Source organism: Peromyscus californicus, unplaced genomic scaffold (assembly GCF_007827085.1).
Source record: "Peromyscus californicus insignis strain IS unplaced genomic scaffold, ASM782708v3 Scaffold_9__1_contigs__length_137607984, whole genome shotgun sequence".
Lineage (NCBI taxonomy): Eukaryota > Metazoa > Chordata > Mammalia > Rodentia > Cricetidae > Peromyscus > Peromyscus californicus.
The window spans coordinates 105025963-105050850 of record NW_026294617.1 but is presented as its reverse complement, the minus strand read 5'-3'; the positions used below and the strand labels follow the sequence as shown (position 1 = coordinate 105050850).

General features: G+C 39.5%; 1 protein-coding gene across 1 annotated transcript in view; it reads left to right on the top strand.

The window, feature by feature from the left end:
* Fam241a (family with sequence similarity 241 member A) overlaps positions 1-23888 on the top strand; it is a 31241-nt gene extending 7353 nt beyond the window's left edge. Inside the window, exon 2 of the mRNA XM_052731679.1 lies at positions 18009-23888. Within this exon, the coding sequence (XP_052587639.1) occupies positions 18009-18254 (246 nt within the window). The 3' untranslated portion in view covers positions 18255-23888. The remainder of the gene's footprint in view (positions 1-18008) is intronic.
* The last annotated feature ends 1000 nt before the right edge of the window (positions 23889-24888 follow it).

Genomic DNA, 24888 nt, shown 5'->3' with positions numbered 1-24888 from the left:
TTGTAGGATATGATGTGATGTCCAGTAAGCATGAAACATATCCAGTCCTATTATAAATAAAAGAACTTGGAAGTTGGGTGGATAGGGAGGTGGGAGAGGATCTCAGAGGAGTTGGGGGAAGGAAAAGAATATGATCAAAATATATTATTGAAATTCCCTAAGAATAAATAAAAACATAAAAAGAAATAAAAAATTAAAACACTTAAAAGTGACTTTTCCCCTAAAGTTATTAAAGAAAAAAAAATGAGTGGTGTGAGTTTATAAAGTCCGAAAAGGAATATTCTCAAATAGGCACAAGTGAGTTCAGTCTTTTGGTGGGAAATCTGTTTCACTGTTACTATCCAAACTATAAGATGCCTTAGCACATCACAGGAAAGTTACAGGAAATCATGATGTACAAAATAGGCCGAGTGCTTCTCAACTGAAACCTGAAGTCCTCCAAAATCCAAATCCGATGAGATGCCACAGTGGTAAATTCCACACCTGACCTGAAGGAACACAATACAGTCACAACTCAAGTATACAGAAAATAAAGTATGTTCATTTATCCTTAGCCAAGGATTATAACGTATATTATAAATCATAGATACATTTTATATTTAGTGATGTGTCCTCTTCCCACACACACACTTTTTATTTATTCATTTATGTATTTATTTTGATTTTTTGAGACAGAGTTTCTGTGTGTAGCCCTGGCTGTCCTGGAACTCACTCTGTAGACCAGGCTGGCCTCAAACTCACAGAGATCGACCTGCCTCTGCCTCTCTAGTGCTGGGATTAAAGGCATGCACCACTGCCCGGCTGGCTGGCCCCATCCCCTTTTTTATTTTATTGATTAGTTATGTTCTAGTGCATTTAACAATGTAATGAAAATGGTATAACAACTGTGACAATTCTGGATGTTTCTGCAATCTCATAGAATCTAAGTCTTTAGGCACTCTACATTTGATTACTGCTCTAACAACCTGGCCATATACTAAAAGTGGGCTTTTCCTATCCACTTAGATCATATCGAACGTTAATTACTTTAGAAGATGATTATAATGGTTGTACTACAGAAAGTTTTCTGCATTCTGTTCGTTGTTCGTTTTTGGTTTTGCTTGGATATGTTCCCTTGATGACTTTTCATCTGTTCAATCAAAAATTCAGAGTAGAGTCACCTACTATTTTCCGGGTCCTGCTGTATGCTGGTATACAAATAAAAATATGTTCAGAATTCTCCTCTAACTAATCTGGCACTATTCATGGGATGACGGGAGACCATGCATAAAGGAACTAGTCAGTCAGTGGATTATGGGTACTGTGAAGAGATAAAAGTGGAGGAGACGGCTAGGGATGACAGGTGTGGGTGATCACAGAAGGGTCCACTGAGGTGATATTGGACCTGCTCAGAGGCCTGCTCAGCTGTACTTTTCTTCGACTCCCTAGTAGGGTGGAGCCAATCCGAGGCTCCCTTTTAGCAATTGTGCTAACATACCTTCCCAATCTAGGTTCTCAGTTTTAATTTTTTTCCACCCATCCTTTTGATTCTCTATATTTTATTACTGTTTTACTCATTTCTACTGTAGCAAGTTCAAATCCTTCTTGAAAGACCAAAGGATAAGTCAATTATGGACCTGTTTTTATTATTAGTCTGATCATCGTTATATGCAGGGGTATGAGTGTGCCACAGTGAAGGTCAGGGAACTACTCTGGAGTCAGTTCTGTCCTTCCAGCTTTGTGTGGGTTCTGGATTAAGCTCATACTGTCTGGCTTGTGTGGCAAGCACTTTTACCTTTTGAATTATCTCCCTGGCCCCTGGACTTGTCTTCCTCCCTCCCTCCCTCCCTGTATGTATGTATTTCTTGAGGGGCTGGGAAGATGGCTTAGTGTTAAGAGACTGCTGCTGATGCCGGGCGGTGGTGGCTCACGCCTTTAATCCCAGCACTCGGGAGGCAGAGCCAGGTGGATCTCTGTGAGTTCAAGGCCAGCCTGGTCTACTGAGCGAGATCCAGGAAAGGTGCAAAGCTACACAGAGAAACCCTGTCTCGGAAAAACTAAAAAAAATTTAAAAAAAATATAACCCCCCACACAATATTTTTCAAAACACTGTGGCACTGTTTGTTGGACTGATTCAGAACTTGCTGTCAGAATGCTCCTGTGTGCGTCAGTCCTAGCTGGCTGGTACTTGGGAAGTCCTGCAGTGTGTGTTAGACCTCAAGAGTCTAATAGCACACAGCTTGGTATAGCATCTTTGTGATGACAGGTGTCTGAGATATAAGTACTGAAGAAGTGTATCGAACAAATAGCTAACAAGGAAAGAAAGGCAGTGAAAACTAAGTGACATGGATCAGATTTAAATGACAAGAACTTTTTTTCTGAAGAGATGATAATTTAACCAATAATTTTCTCTTGACCGTGATATGACTTAGATAACGAATCATTTTAACTGTGAGGTGGCGTATGCCTGTAATCCCAACACTTGGAGGGGGTGGAGGCCGAAGGATTCGGAGGAGTTCCAGGTCATCCTCGGCCACATAGCAAATTTGACACCACCCTGGGCTAAATAAGTCCTGGTCTCAAAGAAAGCATCTTCATCCTATAAACTATATAAGCATTAATAATATCATTAAAGTAGATGAAACCTCTACCTAGAGAGAGTATAAAGAAACTAAGATCACCGACAAGTAAATGATAGGAGCTCTAGCTTATCTATCAGGAGGAAATGACTTGGCGAAAGTAGAGCAAAGGATGAAAGAGGAAGACGTGGAGAAAGAGCAGCAGACTTCAGACAATGTCGTTCACTGAAGCAGGCTGTCCTGGGAAAAAATAACTTGAGACTGAATGATTCAGTTTGGTACTGAATATGTCGACTTTGGGGTTTCAGGATCTCTGCTAGGAAATGTTGAATGATTGAGTATGTCAGTCTAGAAATCTGAAGAGCTGCATGGGCTCAGAAACAGTACTCTGAACTGTCTCTTGTGATTAGGAAGGCAGGGGAAGCTGTGTTTAAATGTGAGGATCTGTATGCCTACCTTTCACACTAAGCAGCTTGGTGACAGAGAGTTACTTTGCAGACCACACAGCACCTGCCTTGCTTGTGATGTGTAGTCGATCATTTGTTAACCTGGAGCAAACTGACTGAAGGGTCTGTTTGTTGTCAACCTTACATGTTACATGAATCAAGGATTGTGACTCATCAGAGTTAAAGCTTAGCAATCAAAGTTAGGTGGTACTCAGGCACACCAAGACCCAGAGTGTGGTTTCCTGAAAGAAAGCAGCTGTCAGTCAGTCTGGCAAATTCATCAAGTCTGTGCAGGCTTGTTTGCCACAAGCGGGGCTTAAAATACCGGTGCGAAACTTGCCACGAGGAAATGTTTTCAGGTTTGGAATGTAACTGTAGACTGTGGGTCTAAACAGAAAACTTGTTGTGAACAACATCATCATTCACCTAACACGACAGATAGACTCTGATGAAGCCAGTTGACTTTATTTATATGTGCTATTTTTCAAAGATCTTTTTATAAGACAGGCAATAAACCCATATTGTTTTCTTAAATATTCTAGTAATTATTTACATGAACATATGAAGTAATGAGTTTCCCCATGGCCTGCTCACACATGTATATACTTGGTTCCAATTGTCCCTCACTCTCACTGCCCTCTACCCCTGCAGCTGCTCTCTTCCCTCCTCCCAGCTAGTCTCCACTTCTGCCTTTTTCATTGTCCTCTTTCCTACGTCTCTTCAGAGTTCTTCCTCCCCCTCAGGATTCACTTTCTGTTTTTGAGACTGACACATGCACACACATAAGCATGTACACAGTTTTAAATCTACATTCCACATATAAAGTCTGACTTACTTCCCTTCACGTAATGGTTTCCAGTTCCAGCTATTTCCTATAAATGTCAGATTTCATTTACATTTTCCTAATGGCTAAGAATATTGAATACTTCAAGTATTTTTTTTTGTTATATGCATTTTTTTCCTTTTTAAAAAACTGTCCAGTTCATTTTCCCATTTGTTGACTGATACTTGGGTTGGGCATTTAATTTTTACAGTTCTTCTTATGCCCTTGTATTAATCCTGTCTGATGAGTAACCGGCCAAGATTTTTTTCCTCCTTATCAAATTTTATTTAGCATCATGGTAGCTGAAACAGCCTGGTACTGGCTATAAACTTCCTCTTAGAATTTTCTTTACTTCATTCTAAAAGTTCTGGTAAGTGTGCTTTTATTCCCAGTTGATTCTATGAGTTTTTAAATTGCCTCCCTTATTTCTTCAATGACCCTTTGGTCATTCAAGAGTGTTTCGTTTGTATCTAAGATCTGTACAGTTTCTGTGGTCCCGTGTGTGTGTGTGTGTGTGTGTGTGTGTACACATGTGTAGGGGTATGCATTCACATGTGTGGAGGCTAGAGGTCCACATTGGTTGTTCCCCTCAGGACAGTGATCCACCTTGTGTGTGAGACAAGGTCTCTCACTTGGACTTGGAGCTCACCAATCAGGCGAGGCTGGCCAGCCAGAAAGTCCCCAGGGAACCACCTATCTCTACTTCTCCAATGCTGGAGTTAGAGGTAAGCCAGCTACACCTGGCTTTTTATGTGGGTGCAGGGGGCCAAACTTGAGTCCTCATGCACAGCAAGCTCTTTACCAAATGGGCCAGCTTCCCAGCCTTTCTGTGGTTGCTCTTCCTAAAGGTTTCTACTTTTGTTCCACTGTGATCTGATAAGAAATTATCTGAATTATCTTAGATGTGTTAAAGCTTGCTTTTTGACCTAGACTGTGTTCTGTTTTGAAGAAGAATCAGTCCAAGGTTACTGAGAAAAATGTGTATACTATATCTGTTGGGTGGTTTATTCTGAAAATATCTGTTCCATTTGATTTGTTGTAATCCAACTGATATTTCCTTGTTGTTTTTCAGTTTTAGTGACCTCACTAGAGGTATGAGTGGCATATTGGAGTCACCCACTGCTTTTGTTGGAGTCACCCACTGCTTTTGTTACCTAGATCCATTTGACCTTTGTGTCCATTATGTCCCTTAGTTCTTTGTTTTATGGAATTGGAAATCCAGCATTGGATGTGTATATTTACAATTGTTATATATTCTCAAGGGATTGTTCTCCTTACTAATATGCAGTAACCTCCCTTAGCTTCTCTTAGAAATTTTGATATCTACTTACCAGGTATCAGAATAACTATGTCAGCATGTTTGGGGTTTCCATTCACTTCACAGCTTGTTTTTTATCCTTTAATTCTGTCTGTGGGTGTTCCTTGGAGACAACAGATAGCTGAATTTTTTTTTTTTAAGTTCAATCAGCTAGTCTGCATCTGTTGGTGAATTGAGGCATGCCATTAACATTTAATTTTTTTCTTGGGAGACATTTACTAATTCCTGTAATTTTCTGGGTATTTTTCTTGTTAGAGTGTTCTTTCCTCTCTCCTCTGTTAGCATTAGGAGTTAGCTGCTTTACCGTGTTGGACATGATGGATTCCTTCCTAGCTCTCATGAATTCCTCCGTTCCCCTTGTGAAGCGTGCTCTTCCGAGTATCTTTCTTCCTTCTCTGTGTGCTGTTCCTTTAAGTATCTTCTCAGTGATGGCTATAGAATTGCCTTCCCTCCGCTTGCCTTGATATGGTATTAGTCTGTCCATTTGAAGGGATAGCCTTGCTGGAAACAGCAATTTGGTTGGCAGTTATTTGCTTTCTGGGCTTGAAATATTATAATTACAGGCTTTTCTGGCTTTTAGAATTGCTGGCAAGACATCTGATATTATTCTGATGTTTCTGCCTCTGTATGTGACTTTTTTTTTCTTACAATTTTCAAAATATGTCTTGGATTGTTTTTTAGATTCAGTGTGTGTGTGTGTGTGTGTGTGTGTGTGTGTGTGTGTGTGTGTGTGTGTGTGTATTTGTGAATGTATGTGTGTCTGGGGTATTTCCTGTGCAGGCCAGAAAAGGGCATCAGATACCCTGGAGCTGGGTAGCAAACAGCTGGGCACCACCTTGATGTGAGTGCTGGGAACTGAACTGGAGTCCCCTGGAAAACAGTAAGCCCTTTTAACCACTGAGCCATCTCTCAGCCCCAGATTCTTCTCTCTGATGTCCTGACTATTAACATGGTATGGAGAAATTTTAACTTGGTCATATGTCTTTGGGGTTCTGCATGTTTCATGTGTTTGAATGTTGTATCTTCCTCTAACTTTGGGAGGTTTCCTGCTCTAACATTCTTAAATAGATTCACTATGTCTATAGTGTCTCTCTCACCTCCTTCCTGTGTGTGCTTAGGTCTGATCATGTCCCAGAGTATTTCATTACTTCAGTCACGAATGTTTTTCCCTGTTGATATTTGAATGTGCTGTTCAACCTTGTCCTCCATCCAGACTTTTTCCTCGTGTATTCTTTCATTCACTGGGCCAAGTGTGTTGGTGATGCTTTTCACTGTGTTTTTATTTGATTCATTTGTTTCTTTCCCAACATTTCTATTTGGTGGTTTTGGTTTGGTTGGTTTCTGGGAGAATAGGTTTGTTGTTGTTTTCTTTCTAAAGTCTCAATATCCTTGCTGAATTTTTCTTTCATGTAGGTAACTTTTCATCTGTTTTGTTGACTTTTCCTCTCTGTTGCTGGCTTTCCTCTCCAGGGGTTGAGTTAAATATGTTTGCTTTTTGTATCCTCTTTGAGATCATTGATCAATTTTTTTTATCAGAAAATGATTGAAATTTTCATCAAGCAGTTTACATATTTCAGTATTTGAGTTGGGAGTTGTGATCTAGGAGAGTCTTTTCTTGTATTTCTTGAATTCTGCATTGAACATTTCCTTGTTCATCTATCCTTCTGGCATTTTGGCATGGGATCGTGCTGGGCAGTCTCAATCCCCAGTGCTGGCCACAAGGAGATAATGAGCTGCTGTATCAGCAACATCTGCCAATGCAAGAGGTAGAAACACACTTAACGCCCGTCACAGTCACCAGTACATCACCAGTGACTGTAAGACATCTGGAAGTAAATGAATGAGAGAAAGAAAGATGACGTGGAGAAGCAAGAAGCAGGGAAGCAAAGTTAAATAACTGAGGAAGAAGAGTAGAGTGTTATGGACAGGAAGGGAAAAACAGCAAGAGATTAGGGGAGAAAGAGAGAAAAGCAAAAACAAGACATCTCAATAATGAAAGTGTCCAGAAACAAAAATAGATATATGTAAAAAAGAGCAAAAGTTAAAGCATATGAGTATTTTCTTTACAAAAATAAAAGGTAAAGTCAAAACACTACTGCTTGTTGAGGAAGACAGAGGAGGGATCATGGAGCATAAAGGTTGAAAAAAGTGAGGGGCTAAGGAAAAGACCGTGCCTCATAAATGCGTAAATAATGTTCGATAAATGCATGAAGGGAGATGCAAAATTTTTAAATGTAGTATATTAATGTTAAAATCCTCTTACACACTGAGTAAAAAGTGGGGACAGCAATCTAAGAGTCAAAAAAAGATATCCAGGAGATATGGAAGAAGTCAGTTTAAAGCTTGGAGGGGGAAGGGCAGTAGAACATGTAGATTCTTTCCTGTGATTATACTAGACAAGTGTTCGATAGCCACCAGGCTGTCTCGCAGTAGCTTGCTTTCTTTCTTTCTTTGCATACCAGGAGCCTCTGTACAGACGCCCTGGTGTGGCTAATGTTTTAGCTGGAGGATGTCTTCCAAGTGCATGAGGGATGGGGGAAGCAATCCCAGCAGTGAGGCTGTACAGGCATAGGACCTATCTTCATACCTTGAAGTGTTCAGCACTCCACTGGAGTGCTACAGCCTTCGGTGTCGAGTATACTCCAGGAATTTCTGAGTGCTCAAGTTCCACAGCAGTGAACGACAGATAAGGTGGCTCCAGAGTGTGATGTGCCCATGGGCCTCAGACACCAGGGTTACTCTCAGATGATGGGATCTGTTGCCAGCCTCTTTCTAGGTCCTTCCTTGCCTGAGCCAGTGCCCTCCCAGCTACACCCTTCAACTGTCAGTGCCTGACTCTTGCTCTTCTAGCTCTCTCCGGGCCTCCTCTTACCCAGGAGTTGTGCCAGGCCAAATTAATATCTCCCTGACTTGGTCTGAGGCCTATGGGGTCAGTTTCTAACAGTAGTTCCTCTCTCAGGATGGCTCCAGGCCCTATGAATCATAGAACATGACAAAATCAGATTTCTCTCCATTACTGACCCATATGTCAGAGAAATTACTGTCTCACCAAAACCCGCAGGGGGATCTGAGGCTCATGAAAGCGATGGACTTGTCCTGGGGGTGGGGCTGCCCAGCTTTTATCTGGCTTCCCTTTTAGAGGCTTTTGCTTCCCTCCCATGGCCAAGGAAGAGCATGGAAGAGGCGGAGTTCAGTTTCACTGCATTGCCCATCGTGTTGTTCTGATCTATTCTGGTACCTTTTCATTCCCTTTGTGGGTTTCCCAAGCTCTTCCTTTATTTCTCTCCTTGGGATACAGTCTGTTTTCTCATACTCTGACTCTGCTTCATCAGCCCACAGAGAGGCAGCTCTAGCCTGCTGTCTCACACACAAACCCTTCCTTCCTTCCTTCCTTCATCATATACTTTTCTTTATCTACAAGGGTAGAGTCCCTGCAGGTTCGCTAGTGCCATAAATAATGAAAGCTATTAAAACCATTTTCCCCACTTAGTCCAATGATTGATAACTTAGACACCTCACTTAATAAGAGTTGCACAGTGGTTATTTCAGAACAGCAGAGAAAAGAATCAGCCACGTCACTAGACTTGACAGAAAGATCAGTACACAAAACAAGAAGCTGCTCTTGAGCAGGATGTAATGAGCAACTCCCAAGCCTCGCTGTATGAATAGTGTTTGTGTTTTTGAAGAATTGTCAGACTCATAAATACTACTTACTTTGATGAAACAAATCCTACTATAGGCCTTGGAAATTAATGAGAAATGAATTTTAAAGAAACTTGTTTCTAGCAACAACCTTTCATATATTTGAATATTTCTTATAACCATCCCAGCATATTCTAAAACAAGAACAACAGAGCTTATAAACATCTGTAAAGCTGCACTTCCTTGGCCAGGGTACAAACTGGAAAATGCTGTTCTAAACTTTAACAGAAGAGTGTTTACAAACCACAAATTTTTTAAAATCCTTTTCAATATCTTCTGTTCAGACAGCGCAAATAGCAGCATCAGTGCTCTGAGGGGCCAGCCCTCGTCTGGGCAATGTTCTGTCCAGAGCTTCTGATTCTGCAATATCCTTGCATGGTTTTTCTCTAAAGGGAGGTGTAACTTGCCTAAAATTACTCTGTTTTTGTTTAACTCAAGATCTTTTTTTCCTTCTTTACGGTAGGAATACAAAGTATATGTTATAGTACAAATCCATGAGTGGGCCTGGAGAAATGTCTCAGTGGGCAGAGCGTTCACTGTGCAAGCCTGATAACCTGTGGATCCTAGAACCCACATTCTAAAAAGCAGATACAGTAGCGTATACTACTGCTATCCTATCCTGCCCCACTGGGAGATGGGCAGCTGAGACAGGAGAATTGCCAGAAAACTGTGGGCCAGTTAGCATGATGTGTGCAGGAGAGAATAACAAGAGACACCCTGTCTCACACAAGCAAGGGTGGAGACTTGAAGTGACCCTCTGACCCCCATATTCATGACGTGCACTCATGCACTATTGACATACACATGCACAGACACACAGCAAAACATGAATATGTAAATCGGAAGACAGGATTATACATTTCATTTTAAACAGAAATAGCAGTATATTAAAGAAGGAGAACATAAGAGTGAAAAAGATTTGGGTCAATTCACATGAGAAACTGATGAACAGTTACTGAGAGGTGACTGAAAGGATTTGGGAATGTGGGAAAAGTACTAGGAACCATGAGACGTGATCCTCTTATAACAAGGCATCTGAACACAATGTTTACCAACAACACGTAGCAGCCTAGCAAAAGGAGAGGGGAGATTGGAGGCCCTTCAGGAGGAATGAAGAACAGTGTCTATAAACACATAATTGTCATGATAAACTAAGGTTCTAAGCTGCAAGGAGAAAATACGAGCCTAAAGAGCTAAATGTATAAGTAATTCAGAGGCTTTCAAAATTCTTAACTCCTTAGAAAGATAGTCATGCTCATCGTCCCCTTGTGTATAATGCTATGTCCTACTGCTGCTTTACATGCAAGTCTCTTCCCAAGAAGGTAACAAGGCAGTTTTCAAAGCAACCTTTCTTTTGAGAGGTTGAGTGGGATAATGGAGTAGATTTGGATTAAGTGGAAGAAGGAGAAGACTTCAATATAAAAGTCCTTAGTTACTCCCAATTTCTTTTTCTCATTTTTCTTACTTTTTAACTCTCTGTAAATATAATGGATTTTTTTAAAAAAAATTCTGATGTCTGTAGGCAGCCTCACCATAATCATTGGAGCTCACTCTGCAGTCCTTTGCTCTGAGATAGTCCTAAGTACACTGCTACAAAGTCAAGAAGAATTTTGTGGGGGAGGGATGATAGTTAGCTCTGGTTGACTGAAATACATTTCTCTCTTTACTGTATATAGTTAGAAGACTAGAAAAATTACGTCTATGAGGTTTCTTACGTTTCTAGTTTTTTCTGTTGATTTTTATTTTTTGTGGCAGTCAGGAGTGAATTTAGGGTACTTTGGTGAACTCTGTCACTGCTTAGAACTTGACCTTAGAACTTGAGATCCTCCTGACGCATCCTCAAGTAGCTGGGATTTCAGACCTGTGCCAACGCTCCTGGTTACGTGCTTGGTCTTTTTGCCACTGCTCTTGCCTTTGTTTTTAATCTGACAGACAAGGATAGGGCTAATGTTAGAGAATGATTTGGATTTCGCTTTTTTTTTTTTTAGAAAACTTTAAATCCTGACCAAATCATAAATATCATAGTTGAATGCAGGTGCAATATGATTGCCAGCCTCGTATTAGGCCATTTTAGATTATTTTTTTTTTACTAGATAAAATGGATATGTGTAGCTATTTAAACTGCTATCAAAACTGATATATTTAGACCATTAGAATATGAGTGATGACACAGCTGATTTTTATATTGATAAGAAGGTGTGTGCCGATTAGCACAGGGCCTTAGAAACATGGTCCTGGGAGCCTTGCTGCCAAACGCATCTCCTCCACCAGGGATAAGATGGTTGTAACGAAGATACAGATCCCTCCTCTTCAGTCTCTTTATACATTGAATAGCAATATAGTTCAAACTGTGACCCATGAGCCCTAGATAGTTAATAAATTAATGATTGTTATAAAATCAGTTGAAAACTTCATTTCAACATTGTCAGTTTGTCCATTTTCAAGGTTAACATCATATTTCATTTTCAAGATAAAGAGAAATAAAATGGAAGAAATTAATCCTTGCAAGTAATTAAATATTGAAGTAAAGGGTTTTCTTGTTTGTCTGGATGGCTTTTTATTTTCTTCTCCAAAGAAAACTAATGTTCTCAAACTAAGTGAAGGAGCTAGGCCACAGAGAATTTGATTATCTTAAACAAGATTACGTGGTGGAGACGATCAGGTTGTTTCTATGCTACAAATCAATTGACCAGCCCTGTAGAAGGGGTAGATAGGATGACAGTCTCTCTTTGATGGGACAACATTAGGTTTTTCAAAAGAAACCTGTGGTACAATTCCACACCATCTGGTAAACTGAAATAGCAAGTTGTTCTAAAGTCCTTTCAGTGAGGGTTTTTTATTTGTTTGTTTCTTGTTAGTTTCTTTTTTCAACCACAGAATAGGTTGTGCTATAATAGAAGGCAGTTAAACACCTCATTTTTTAAAACAGAAAACTAAATATTTGAATATTCAGATTTTTTGCCAGCTCTCTTCTAAATATTTTTATTCAAGTTAAGCCAAAATACAAAAGCGTTTTGTAATTTTTAAAATATCACATTTCCACAAAAAATATGCTTACTTAATACTGCCTTCTATACTAGATTGCTAGCCTTTTGAAGTTAAGATATAGTCATTTATTTAATGCATTATTGACACCAGGAGAAGTGTTTGTTGAATTGATTGTACTGGATAAACATATTTTTGAAAGCAATAAGATGGCAAATGTGTTGAATGTAAGTGAAAGCTTAAGGCAGCCTTGCTTTTACTTGTTTTAATGTGTATAATGTCCTGTAGGAATAAAAAGGAGATCATTTTGACACAGAACATTCTTTGTTTAATTCTGACATCTGAATTTCTTAGTTTTCTGGAGCTCTTACATATATATGTTATTGAAAGAAGATACTTTAGTTATACTAAATGTTTTAACAAACAAATTTGTGTATGAAATTTGATCTGTTAGACATAACTAAGGGAGAAAGGACCGTTTAGAGATTAGATTCCCATTAGCTTTCCTTGGGCTGAATGAAAACTGAATCAATTACTAGCTAAAGAACATGGTCAAATCTGCAGAGCACAAAAGGGAAGTTGCCTGTTTAATAGTCTGTGTGAGAGATAACGAAGAAGGAGAAAGAGGAGCCTTTAGGACTGAGAACTATCTGACTAGATTATCAAAAGCCAAACTTTTATACCCAGAATTTGACCATTATAGGATATTAAAAATAATAAACACTCAGATTGCTTAAAATTCCAGACTCATTTCAGAGCGCTAATGTTCACCATCTAAAAATCCTCTCATTCAGCCTTATAGAAATTGGCCTTCAATTTGCCATCAAAAAAACTAACAGCCAGGCGGTGGTGGCTCACGCCTTTAATCCCAGCACTCGGGAGGCAGAGCCAGACGGATCTCTGTGAGTTCGAGGCCAGCCTGGGCTACCAAGTGAGTTCCAGGAAAAGGCGCAAAGCTACACAGAGAAACCCTGTCTCGAAAAACCAAAAAAAAAAAAAAAAAAAACTAACATCCACAGATAACCAGTATCAGGCTTCTGAAACAATAAGGAATTCAGCAGACTCTTCCTGCAAAGGAATAGTTAACTGGTGAGATACAAATACAGCAATAGTTTAAAGTGTCTGGAGTCATTTTCAAGGGAGACAGCAAATGCAGAAACATTTATTCAGGCAAATCTACTGTGTCTTCCTAAGGACGGTGTTTGTGGCATTTGAGTGACACCCCACTGTAGCATGAATATTAAAGAGTCTTATTAATAAAATCAAACCTGAGGCCACTTATTGGGGTGAATACTGGAAGATCAGAGAGACAGAACAAGCCACAGCTAACCTCACCTGGCCAACTTCTCAGCTGATCTTGTTTCCTCAGACTGGAAGCCTCTGAGTCCTCATCCAGAATGGGTCTCAGCTGAACTGCTGCTAGAAGCCTGAAAGCTTAACCAGCCAAATGCTTAACCAGGCCAAATGCTTCTAGTTTCTGGTCTTCACGCCTTATATACCTTTCTGCTTTCTACCACCACTCCCTGGGATTAAAGGCTCACTTTCTGGGATTAAAGGTGTGTGTCACCATGCCTGGCCGTTTCCAATGTGGCCTTGAACTCACAGAGATCCAGAGGGATTTCTACCTTTGGAGTGCTAGGATTAAAGGTGTGAGTGCCACCATTTTCTAGCCTTTATATCTAGTGGCTGTTCTGTCTCTGACCCCAGGTAAGTTTATTAGGGTGCACAATGTTTTGGGGAATATAATACCACCACACCCCACTCCATCATCGTTGCCCCTCATGGTGCTGCATTGGAATTTCCATACCTATCTCTGATCTAGAGCTAGAACTTCACCTGAAAGGTAGTCTCCAGTGTCTCTCACCCCTTCCCTTCACTTCCAGCTCCCTGTGTGGAGCTCTTTTCCAGTGGGAAAGGCCTGTACCTCTTCAGCCAGCCTCCACTGATAAGGGAATATAATTCATAAAGGGGCAGACAAAAGAAACAGGCAACTGTGATCATTGTTTTAAAACTACACCAAGCTGGACATGCTGGAAAAACAATTTATCACATACAAGAGAACTTGGGGAAACCAACAACTGACTTATCAGAAATTGTCAAGAAAATAGATTGGTTGAGAGAGAGCAGAGGCCAGTAGACCAGAATGTCATTGAAGCTGAAAAACCGTCGACAGAAGCAGTTGGATAAACAAGTTGAGAAAATCCAGCAAGCTTTGAGCTGCCATTTATCTATCCCTCTATTAGTAAAGCGTAGTTCACAAACTAGGCACCAGTTCTGTCCAAAAAAACATTGTTATTTTGTTAACCAGGGTCATCCTGGCATGTGTACTGCAGTAAATTTACCTTCCTTATTTTGACTTTCATGGGTTTTTTTTTACCGAAGATAAATCCAATCTCAGTTTTTACTGTATTCATTTGTATCCTCTGAATATTTACAATAATGGTTTATCTATATATTTGTATGCACTATTTTAAAACTATGCCTGGTTTTTGTTACTAGGCTTATGGAACCTGACCTCTTTAGGTGTGGTTTCTAAAATATGAGACTGATGTAATTATTTTAAGGATTCTTCTCAAAAAAGTCTTACCTTTAATTTGTTACCATTAAAAAGGATTTTTTTTTTTTTTTTTTTTTTTGGTTTTTCGAGACAGGGTTTCTCTGTGTAGCTTTGCGCCTCTCCTGGAACTCACCCGGTAGCCCAGGCTGGCCTCGAACTCACAGAGATCCGCCTGGCTCTGCCTCCCGAGTGCTGGGATTAAAGGCGTGTGCCACCACCGCCCGGCTTCATTAAAAAGGATTTTGAGGGCCAGCAAGATGGCTCAGCTGGTAAAGCTGCTTGCTGCACAAGCCTGGCAACATGAGTTCAGGCCCCAGAATGTATGTAAATGTGGAAGGAGAGGACTACTACACAAAATCTTTCTCTGATGATGATGTGTATGCCGTGTATATCCATGCAAACATCAGACACTTGCATCCAACAATAGTAATAAAACCAGAACATTTTTAAAAGGATTTTGAATAAGTTGGACCACTCTTGTGTTTTTGTGTATGTCTTCAATCATGGACAAACAAGGGCTGTCAGTGCCTCACTGAGAACACTCTCTAGTCGTCCTGTGTAACCCTAAAAGGAGCCGTCCATTTGACAAATGGTCTTTACTGGAGCCTCACACACAAAGAAGAAAGTCTGGCAGGAACATGGATGATTAATGTCAGAGCAGGGATAGCTCCATCTGCATCTCTGCTTCGGTTTACTGTTCACGTGAAGTAGATTTTCTTACTGCAGTTATGCTAGGTGTATTTCTTTGCTGTCTTCTTTTTGACATTTTAATGTTAATTCTAGTCACTACTTTATAAGCTATGAAAATGTACTAGTCTACAAATAGCTTTACCTCATTTAAATTTTTATACAAGATGAAAATAGAAGTTGGAACAGTTTTCCTGTTTGATAAACTTACTTTAAAGCTGTTAGAAAGGATGTAAAGCAAGACTCATACTGACATTCAGTTTGCTCTCTTAATGGGTTAAACAAAACGTTACCATAGCCTTTTCCCCCCAGAGGTGAAATATATAAACTGTATCTAAAAACTGAGGTATTCACCACTTACTAGGTACTAGCAATGTATGGGGATGAGGGGTGGATCCTCACAGACCTGGCCACTGCCGAGTATAAGTCAACGCTGGCAACTTCCTTACCTGTATATATATACAAATAGAGACTGCTGGGGAAATCGATCAAGACAGTGCTGTGCCTGGTGCACAGTATGTGCTCAGTGTCAGCACTTCTGCTACCTCATCACTAGCACTACCGATATCATGGAAGTAACAAACCTCCTACAAAGCATACAAGGACCCCAAGACTTCTCTGTGGACACAGAAAGCACAGCACTGAGGTCCACTAGACCTTGCTGATTTACCAACACTGCCCATGTCCTCCCTTCTATTCTATATACAATAGAATAGAAGCAGGCTTCTATAACTACAGCTTGCCCAAATTTACCTTCTCCCTTGCCATATCAGTCCACCAACTCCTACAGGATCCTTGCTGTCATTACACCTGGACTGCAGAGTTAACTAAGTTCCTGCTGGAGTCAAGTATTGTAACACCTCCCTCTTCCCCTGAAAACCTGAGGCATATTCGCAGACTTAATTCATTTTACAAGGACATTAAAGTAAATACCTATTATGTTTGGTCTGGGTACTTAGTTCATACTAAAACTAGAAAAACACTAAAAAAAAAACCTTAGAAACCTTCAAGAACTGCTAAAAAACGGAAGTACAATGAGTTCATAGATAACAATTGATTATAAAGAGGGTTTTTTTAAGCCCTTTAAAAAGAAACAAAAAACACTATCAACATTACTAAACACTAGAGAAATCAGGATGTGGACCCAGAACAATTGCCAACTAAATCAAAGATTCTTCAAATGCTGCTATGGAGGGAAATGGCTTAATAGCCTTAAAAGACAAGGACAAATTTGCAGGTTTTAATGTAGTATGGTGTCATGTAACACATAAAAGTATTAGACACTAATAAACATAAGATTAATCCATGCAAAATTACTTTCTCTTTTCCTCAGTGTGGTGTCTTTCTGGTCCTTCTATGGGCAGAGCCTAATAAGAACCAGAAATGTTTGCAAAATTCCAAAGGACTGTTCTCTTGGCTCTATTTCATTACTGTCATGAAATACCAGAGACAGGCTAATTTATACAGAAAACATGTTTTATTTAGCAAATAGTTTTAGATTATAAAAAGCTATCTTGACTGCCTCACCTCAAGGTAGACTGCAGTCTTAGGAGCCATCACTATATGGTGGAACAGGAATCCAAACAAAAGCTTGGCTGGAACAAGGCCTAAGCCTTTCCTAACAATCCTCTTGAAAGAATTGATAATCGTTTTTTAGAACTCCCATTTGTCATAACCAACCACTAAGCCCACCTAATAAAGCTTTCACCTCCTATCATACCAAGAAGCCCTCAACACATAAACTTCTGAAGAAACAAATATCAAAACCACAGGAGTGGGTTAGAAACATTAAGAACCAGTGTGGTGTTCTGAATTGTAGTAAGATTGGGCAATAACAAAAATCAGTACTCTTAGAAGATACAGTGGGTATATGTGGAGGTTTACTGGGGCGCCAACTTCTCAGTGGGCTTTCTGCCTTGTGTAAAATGAATCCTATTTCAAAACCTTGTTCCCCCTGTTGAGATTAACAGGAAGCATTTACAGTCTCAGTAGTGTTTTGACAGGAAGCTATGCAAGGGCTCCAGGTAAGTCTGCATAGCTAGCTGAGGCTTCAAATGAAAGATCACAACAGCAATGGCTGAGGACTACCCCAGTAACTAGTCATCCTCCAGTCAGCTAAGCTGGAACTGTTCAAATCTTAGTTTGCTGGCATGTCTTCACCAAGACAGAGGGGCCGGGAGCCCTCTTTCAACTACCGGGAGATGGGCAGAAAGGTGGTTCTGCAACCAGGCTCTCAAGAGAAGTCAAAGCACCAGTGTTCATCTCCATAGGCACCTTGGTGCAATTCCAAGCATCTGGAGAGTGCATGAGGGTGAATGAACTGTACCCATGTCTTACAAATCAGTGGTCTAGTGGGGGATTTAGTGGTGCTAAGTCTACAAAAATCAGTAAGTGCTTTCTCTATTAACAGGATAGATAATATGTCAATCCAAAGGAATATTTCCATTGTCTGAACAAGTACTTTGTTCTACAACACAAATTTATTTTTTTATATTCTTGGAGATCAGGAGTCTAGATCAGCAAGGATGTGCTCCTTTCAGAGGTCTTCAAAGATCTGTCCTTTTTCTCCTCCAGCTTCACAGTCTGCCTATATTCACCACTCATGGCTCCTCCCTCCATCTTCCAACCAGGAACATAGCATCTTATTATGCTTTGTACGAACTCCCTACTATAAAGGTTCTTGTGGTTAGATCAGTCCATGAGGGAGTTCAGGATGGCTCCCTTCTCAGCACCAGGGCCCTACTTTCATCTGGAGACTACCTCTGCCATGTGAAGTTACGCACTCAGAAGTTGTGGACGTCTTCATAATAAGTATTTACTAAATTACTAAATGATTACCAGAAGTGTGTGCCTAGTTACTTGGAGAAGATGTATTTTATTAAAGGTTTTTACATGTTTCTTATGTTCATATCTTGGTTTGTCTGTTTTTAAGGATGTTGAAGAATCACAAAACCACACTGGCGAACCCATTGGAGATGACTACAAGAAGATGGGAACACTTTTTGGTGAACTGAACAAAAACCTCCTCAACATGGGCTTCACAAGGATGTATTTTGGAGAACGAATTGTGGAACCAGTAGTGGTCATTTTCTTTTGGCTTATGCTATGGTTCCTCGGCCTACAAGCCCTTGGACTGGTTGCTGTTCTTTGCCTTGTCATTATTTATGTACAGCAGTGAAACACTGGACATTTGGTAACCATGTATGTAACTGATAGAGCTATACACTTGGGCTTTTGAAAGCCCAAATGGTTTGACATATTTCATATTGTGTACTGACTGTTTTGTAATTAAAATTATAAATGAATTTCTTTAAAACGCAACTCTTTGTTATAACAAGGATGAATATATATATTTTTGACTATATATTAGCTTATTCAAACTCTTTTTCACTCCTGTGATCTGTACCTACCTTGAGACATCTTCTTCCCATGCCACATCTGAACATGACCCAACAGTGATGGGAAATAGCATTGCATGGAGCTGCAGTGAAGCGATGTAGATCTTGAAAAGTTCCAGTGAAACATTTTGGAAGAAGGGAAAAGTAGCTAAGAATAAGTTTTAATTAGGAAACTGTTCCACCTCCACCTCCACTGAAAAATCCCATTTGGGGAAGATAATTTGTCTCTTGGTCGTTTCTGCGTAGTCCAAAACAAAGTAAAGGATAACTGCCACATACCGCCGTAGTGCTGTGAAAATGAGTAACGCTAGCTGTTTCCAGAAGACTGAAAATAATATATTTATTATCGTTGGTGAAGTTTTGGGATGTAATGTTAGTTTTTTATGTGTTATCCTTGGGCCTTCATTACATTGTTTGTAAAGTTAGAGACGACTCTGGTGCTCATTTTTCTCCTTGTGAGTTTTAAGGCTGCACGCCTGGCAGTGCCTGTAATTTGTACCTAGCCAGTTGCATGTCTTTCTTAGAGATGTTTTCAGTGCATTTGTTTCCAAAAGTTTATAATTTTATAGTTCTTTTCTAACCATTATTCTAAGGTTTAACACAATGCCTTTCCTGTCATAGCATGGTGCCCACCCCCAAAGAATGATTTCTATCATATAATAGACAAAAACCAGATCATTTTTCTTTGATATCTGTATTGAAGAATACAAAAGTACAGAATAAAATCACATGCTTAAATTGAGAACTCGGTGGCCACTTGTAATATTCTAGGATTAAAGCCAATTGGCTAGCCATGTTTTTACTGTGTACTATGGGGTTTTATATTGAAACAATCATTTCTTTAAATATACTTTGAAAATGAAAAGTGACTTTGATACTTTTGGTTTTGTTAAAGTACCTGAAATCTTTACCATTTTGTCTAAGAGTCATCTATTTGAACAAAGAAATTTAAATACAAAAATGGGACAGCGAGGTATTTTTGTTTGGCAGGGCCTTAACTAAAGCAATAGGGTGTTTACTAGGCTGCTTTGTAAAGTTCTTACTCATGCAGTCTTAAACATTATTCTGTAAGAAATTCTGAAACAGAAAATTATGAAAACAGGAGTACTAACATGTATTGTGCATCTGTGTGTTGTGTATAAACATAGGCCTCTAAAATTTGGCTTTTGAAAAACAAAAGTTTGTACTATATTGTGTTTTTATTGTGTTTGTGATTATTTTTATAACCACCTTTCTGAGTTGAGTATCAGTGCAGGGTGTTTGGAAAAAGGTCCCCTTTGTGTACAGTAGGATTGCAAGGTTCTAAAAGAAGCCATGAGATTTTGCATGTGTGCACAAAATGCTAATGAGTACATTCTTTCCTAGTGCTACCAGGAAGGCTAATTTCCTTTTGGAATGCAAAATAAAAGATGCAGTGTACATAATAGCAGCTCTGGTTCTACCAGTGCTTCTTGTTGTAAATGCTTTAAAAGAAGACCTAGGGTTTATTACATAATACCCTGTCAACACTATGCATGTGCATGCTGGTGTTAATGGGTATATTTTATGAAGAAATAGGGTCATTTGCTATCACCTCCACATACATTATGGATTAATGTATATGCCATCAAAGTTTTTGCTTAGTATTGAAAAAAACTTCATATAAAATATGTTCTCTTATTCAACATGGTAGAATACCGATTGAACTGCTATCCTGCAGTGAAACAAAATTTCTTTGGTTCATGGTATTAAACAAATAGATTCAAAGTGATTCTCAATTATTTCAGTTTTAAATGTAAGTTATAGAAAGACTCCTTATAAACCAAGAAATAGCAGTTAAGTGCTAAGGTCCTCAAATTGCTGGTGTGAATGGCACCCATACTTTGAGCCTGTGTTCGAAGGAAAAGTCAGGAGCTAACACCAACCGACCGCTCATCTGTAGACCAACCTCTTTGAACTGAACAGTATTTTGTACAACTCATTTCTTGTGTTAGGCTGCCATTCTAATCAGAACAGAGTGCATTTGTACCCAGAGCTGCTCACAAAGAGCCTATACTGTATGTTTTCCTGCCTTTGGTGACATCAAGTTGGTAGATTAAATTGGTTCTGGTGAAAATATTTACATCATAAAATTTGGCAAGCACTACAAAGGAGGACTTTTTTTTTTCTTTTCTAGAGAGCCAGTTGTTAAAAAATCTCAGCATATTCTCAATCAGCCACCCTGGAGGCCACATTTCCATGGCTACCACAGTCTACAAAGAAAAGCAGACAACAAGGTTATGAGACAAGAGAAGCACATGCAGTGTGTCCCCACATACCCATCCAGAACCACCGTTCCGTCTTTTCCAAGGGAGGCTGGACCATGGTTATCTTTGAAGTATGTGTCTGATTGAACACTGTGAGGAGAGAAAATCTCTCTGGGCTGTCAATGAGCTGCAGACCGACAAGGACAAGCCAGGAGATCAGGAGAGGAGAGACAAGACTTAAGGCACCACGAGTTTTGGCTTAAGTTAAAGACCAATTTTAATTTAAAATCTTAAAAATAGTCAAATCAAGGCAGTGAGAAATCCAGAGATCTTTAGTTTATAGCTTCTATTTAAATTGTTTCACAAATGTTTCTTGATTACAGATTATTGAAATTGCGTTTGCCTTACAAAGTGAACAAAAGAAAAAAATCAAATTATACTTTCAGATCTGCTAAAACTCTAGTAAATACTTGGCCAGGATGAACATACAAATTAAAGAAGAATACACAAGCCAAGACTTTGGCATTATTGGCAGATTTAATCTTTTGTAACTCCTGTTTCTCTACCCCAGATGTTGATGTTCCTGGAGGTCAGACCAGCAGCCTGATATCTCATTACTCCACACACCTCCTGTTTGTTGCTATGTGTACTAGCTGCTCCTCCATCTGGATCTCCAGGTCAGAGCACTGGGCAGACTAGAAGATCCCTCGGTTTAAGGGCTGGCTGCTTGCTTACAAAATTCCTCAAACTCAGCACATTCAGAAGACCTCACCATCTTTCTCCAAAGTCTTGTCTTTGCGTTCCCCTCCCCTTCAGCATTGGCACAGCCAGCCTCTCTCTAGCTCCTGTCTCTCCCATACTGCCCACATATAACAATTCCTAAGTCCTGTCTGTTTTGTTTCTAATGTCATTTATCTTTCCACTTCTCTTCATTCCCAGCATCACTCACAGTCCATGCAGCCATCTTCTCACCTGGGAGAATTTTCACCTCGGAGAATCCCAATTGGTTTCCCTATCTTCATTGCCCACTCTGTAGTTAAGTAATATTTCTAAAATATGGCTTTGATCTATCTCCTTGATGTCAGTGTTTTTAATGGCTTCTTGTTGCTGTTATGGCAAAATCTATTCTCTATAATAGTTATGTCGCTTTTCATGAACTATTCTTCCACACCTCATCTTTCCATGTCACTATCCTTTCCAAGACTCAACTACACTACATGCTTTCATCAGCTTCTTGAAAGAGACACCCTTTCTTCCAGAACTTCATACGTGCTTTACTCTCGTTAGCCCCAACCCCCACCCCAACTGGCCAACAACTCCACGGAGTACTCAACTTAAACATTGTTTAACTTCCACTTTAAGTCCAGTTTGGGCACCTCGTGTGCTTGGTTCCCCTTTTCTGTAGAAATCAATCAACAGTACTCATGCTATACAGCCTATTTGTCAGTTTCTTCCATTAGATAGTAGGTTTCTCATGGGCAGAGAACATGTCTGTGTCTATAGGTACGTTGCCAGTGCCTACCAGGACACCTGGCATGTAATAGGTTCTCAAAGTAATTGTCACATGAGTAAATCAACCTCCTTTATTCACATTCTCTCTGTTGTCTATTAACAAGGCTGGGGATATGGCTTGTGGCTCTATGGCAGTGTGCTTGCCTTGCGTGCTTAAAGCCCTGGCTTCTTCCCCAGCACTGAGAAGAAAAAGAAGGAGGAAGGAAGAAGACCTAGAGTTGGTTGCACATCAGAATCCCAAAAATAGTAATTGTTGGGTGCTAGAGAAATGGCTCAGCAGTTAAGAGGTTATGGCTGCTCTTCCAGAAGTCCTGAGTTCAATTCCCAGTAACCATGGTGGCTCACAACCATCTATAATGCGATCTGGTGCCTTCTTCTGGCATGCAGAAGAACACTGTAATATATAATAATAAATACATAATACATATATAATAAGTAAATTATAATATACATATATAATAAATAAATACATAATACTGTATACATAATAGTCAATAAATCTTTTTTAAAAATAGTAATTGTTCATAAAGAGTGGTTGGGTATGTATATTCTAATAACATTTTTTACTTGAGTACTGTTGCTGTTTGTGTACATATACAGCATTGCTACCATACATTCACATTTTTAGGGAAAAATGCATTGTTGATGCCATGTTTGGTTGAGTAACTATTTCTCAAGAAAGAATGTTTTATAATAGATATGTTACTGATGGTACTAAAATTTCGTTCTGCCAATATTTTTCAATTAGGTTTTATCTGCTAAATTTAATTTTTTTTTTCAAAGAACCTTAAAGCAAGAATTTTCAGATACCTGATCTTGATATTTTAGGGCTCCAGAACAAGTTCACCATTCCACTTAGCCCAGCAGCCCAAATGTTCTATGTTAAATAGCAAGCGTATAAAGTACTTCGCTAATCTTTCTAATAAACAATGTTCTTTTCCAACCCCGCATTCCCAGCATCTCCTCTGTCTCCCTGCACCGTATGCTACTCTGTAGGTAATTGCTACCTCATCAAGTTCGAAATTGCCAGAGTAACAGCACACCTGAGGCAGAGTAAAATGCACCTACTCATCCCTGCAGCTGGAGCAGAAAGCCAGCGCCTGCCTTTTATGTATGTGACACATAAAAGACAGTAGAGAAGCAGGAAACTGAGGTCAAGATCCCCCTCTGCCTCCACGCGGTGTGTGTTCTTTTTGTTGATTTGGCTGCTGTATAAATTAGAATTCTTGAAGAAGCCTGGTGAGATCCAGAACAGGCATTCATATGCTTAGTCAATCTGAGCTATCTTTGCTTAATTTAACCTTTAATTGTTGTAAGTTTTCTTTCAAATTTCCCAGAACATTAGAGGTTAAAGTGACTTATTGTATGATTCTGTACCCCCATGTTATGATCATGGAATTTAAAATGACTTTTTTTGATGAAGAAATGAAAAGTCTATATACACGAATTATTAATACTATAAGTTGACTTAAGAAAAAGATGTAATTATTCTTCCTAGAGTAAAATGTAAAAACACCGCCCTTGCTTGAGAACATACATCATGTACTGAAAGCCCTTCTCTGGTTTGTTACAGTCACTTTGTTAATGAGGTTTCTTGGTTTTAGGTATGTAACATTAAAAATAGTCATGATGCATTCTATTAGCTAATATATTTTCTGTTCTAAGGCGCAAGCATATGTGTAATAAGTACAATATGAAAACAAGGACTCAGAAGGAAAAAGGAACAGTTCTCCCTTAGGGTTTCTATTGCTGTGAAGAGACACCATGACCACAGCCAACTCTTATAAAGAAAAACATTTAACTGGGGCTCACTTGGAGTTCAGAGGTTTAGTCCATTATCATCATGGCAGCATACAGGCAGACATGGAGAAGGAGCTCAGAGTTCTTACATATTGACTAACAGGCAACAGGAAGTGGTTTGTCTCACTGGGCGTGGCTTGAGCATATATGAGACTGCAAAGCCTGCCTCCATGGTGACACTTCCTCCAACAAGACCACACCTACTCCAACAGGGAGGCCACATCTCTTAATATTGCCACTCCCTTTGGGAGCCATTTTTTTTCAAACCACCACAAAGATCAACAATAAATTAGTCTTGCATATAAAACCATGGAGATAATTTTCCTTATTAGGTAAAAATATTTAAGTGTGAAACCAGTTTGATTTGCTTTCACTAAAATCCTACATGAGTATTCCATATACAGAGGCTTCAGAAACTGTGGTCATGTTCTGTTAATTCCAACATGAGTTGAAAATATCTTTCGTGGGTCAGAAATACATTTAACCTTAACCCACAAGAATATCATAGTTTAGCAAGTTGGTGCAAGAGAGTGTTAATTATTTACGCCCATGATCCTCTGAATGATTTGAGAGCTGTGGCTCATTGCCATATCTCACAAGACTGCCTTCCTGCACATCACTAGCCTGGGAACTGATCAAAACCAAATTTCGAAGTACAGTCTATACCAAATGGTTTTACTTTCACGCCATTATAAAGTTAAAAACGAGTCAATCAAACCATGTTCATCAGGGATATTCTGTGCAAATAAAGCATAAGAGTCAGACTGCTGTGGTATTTACTCTAGGTCAGGTTCCCTGGGATGTTGACTCAGACCAAAGGAGCACGCAGGGAACATCAGGAAGGCCCTGGGGTCAGCACGTGAGAGCAATAAAAGAA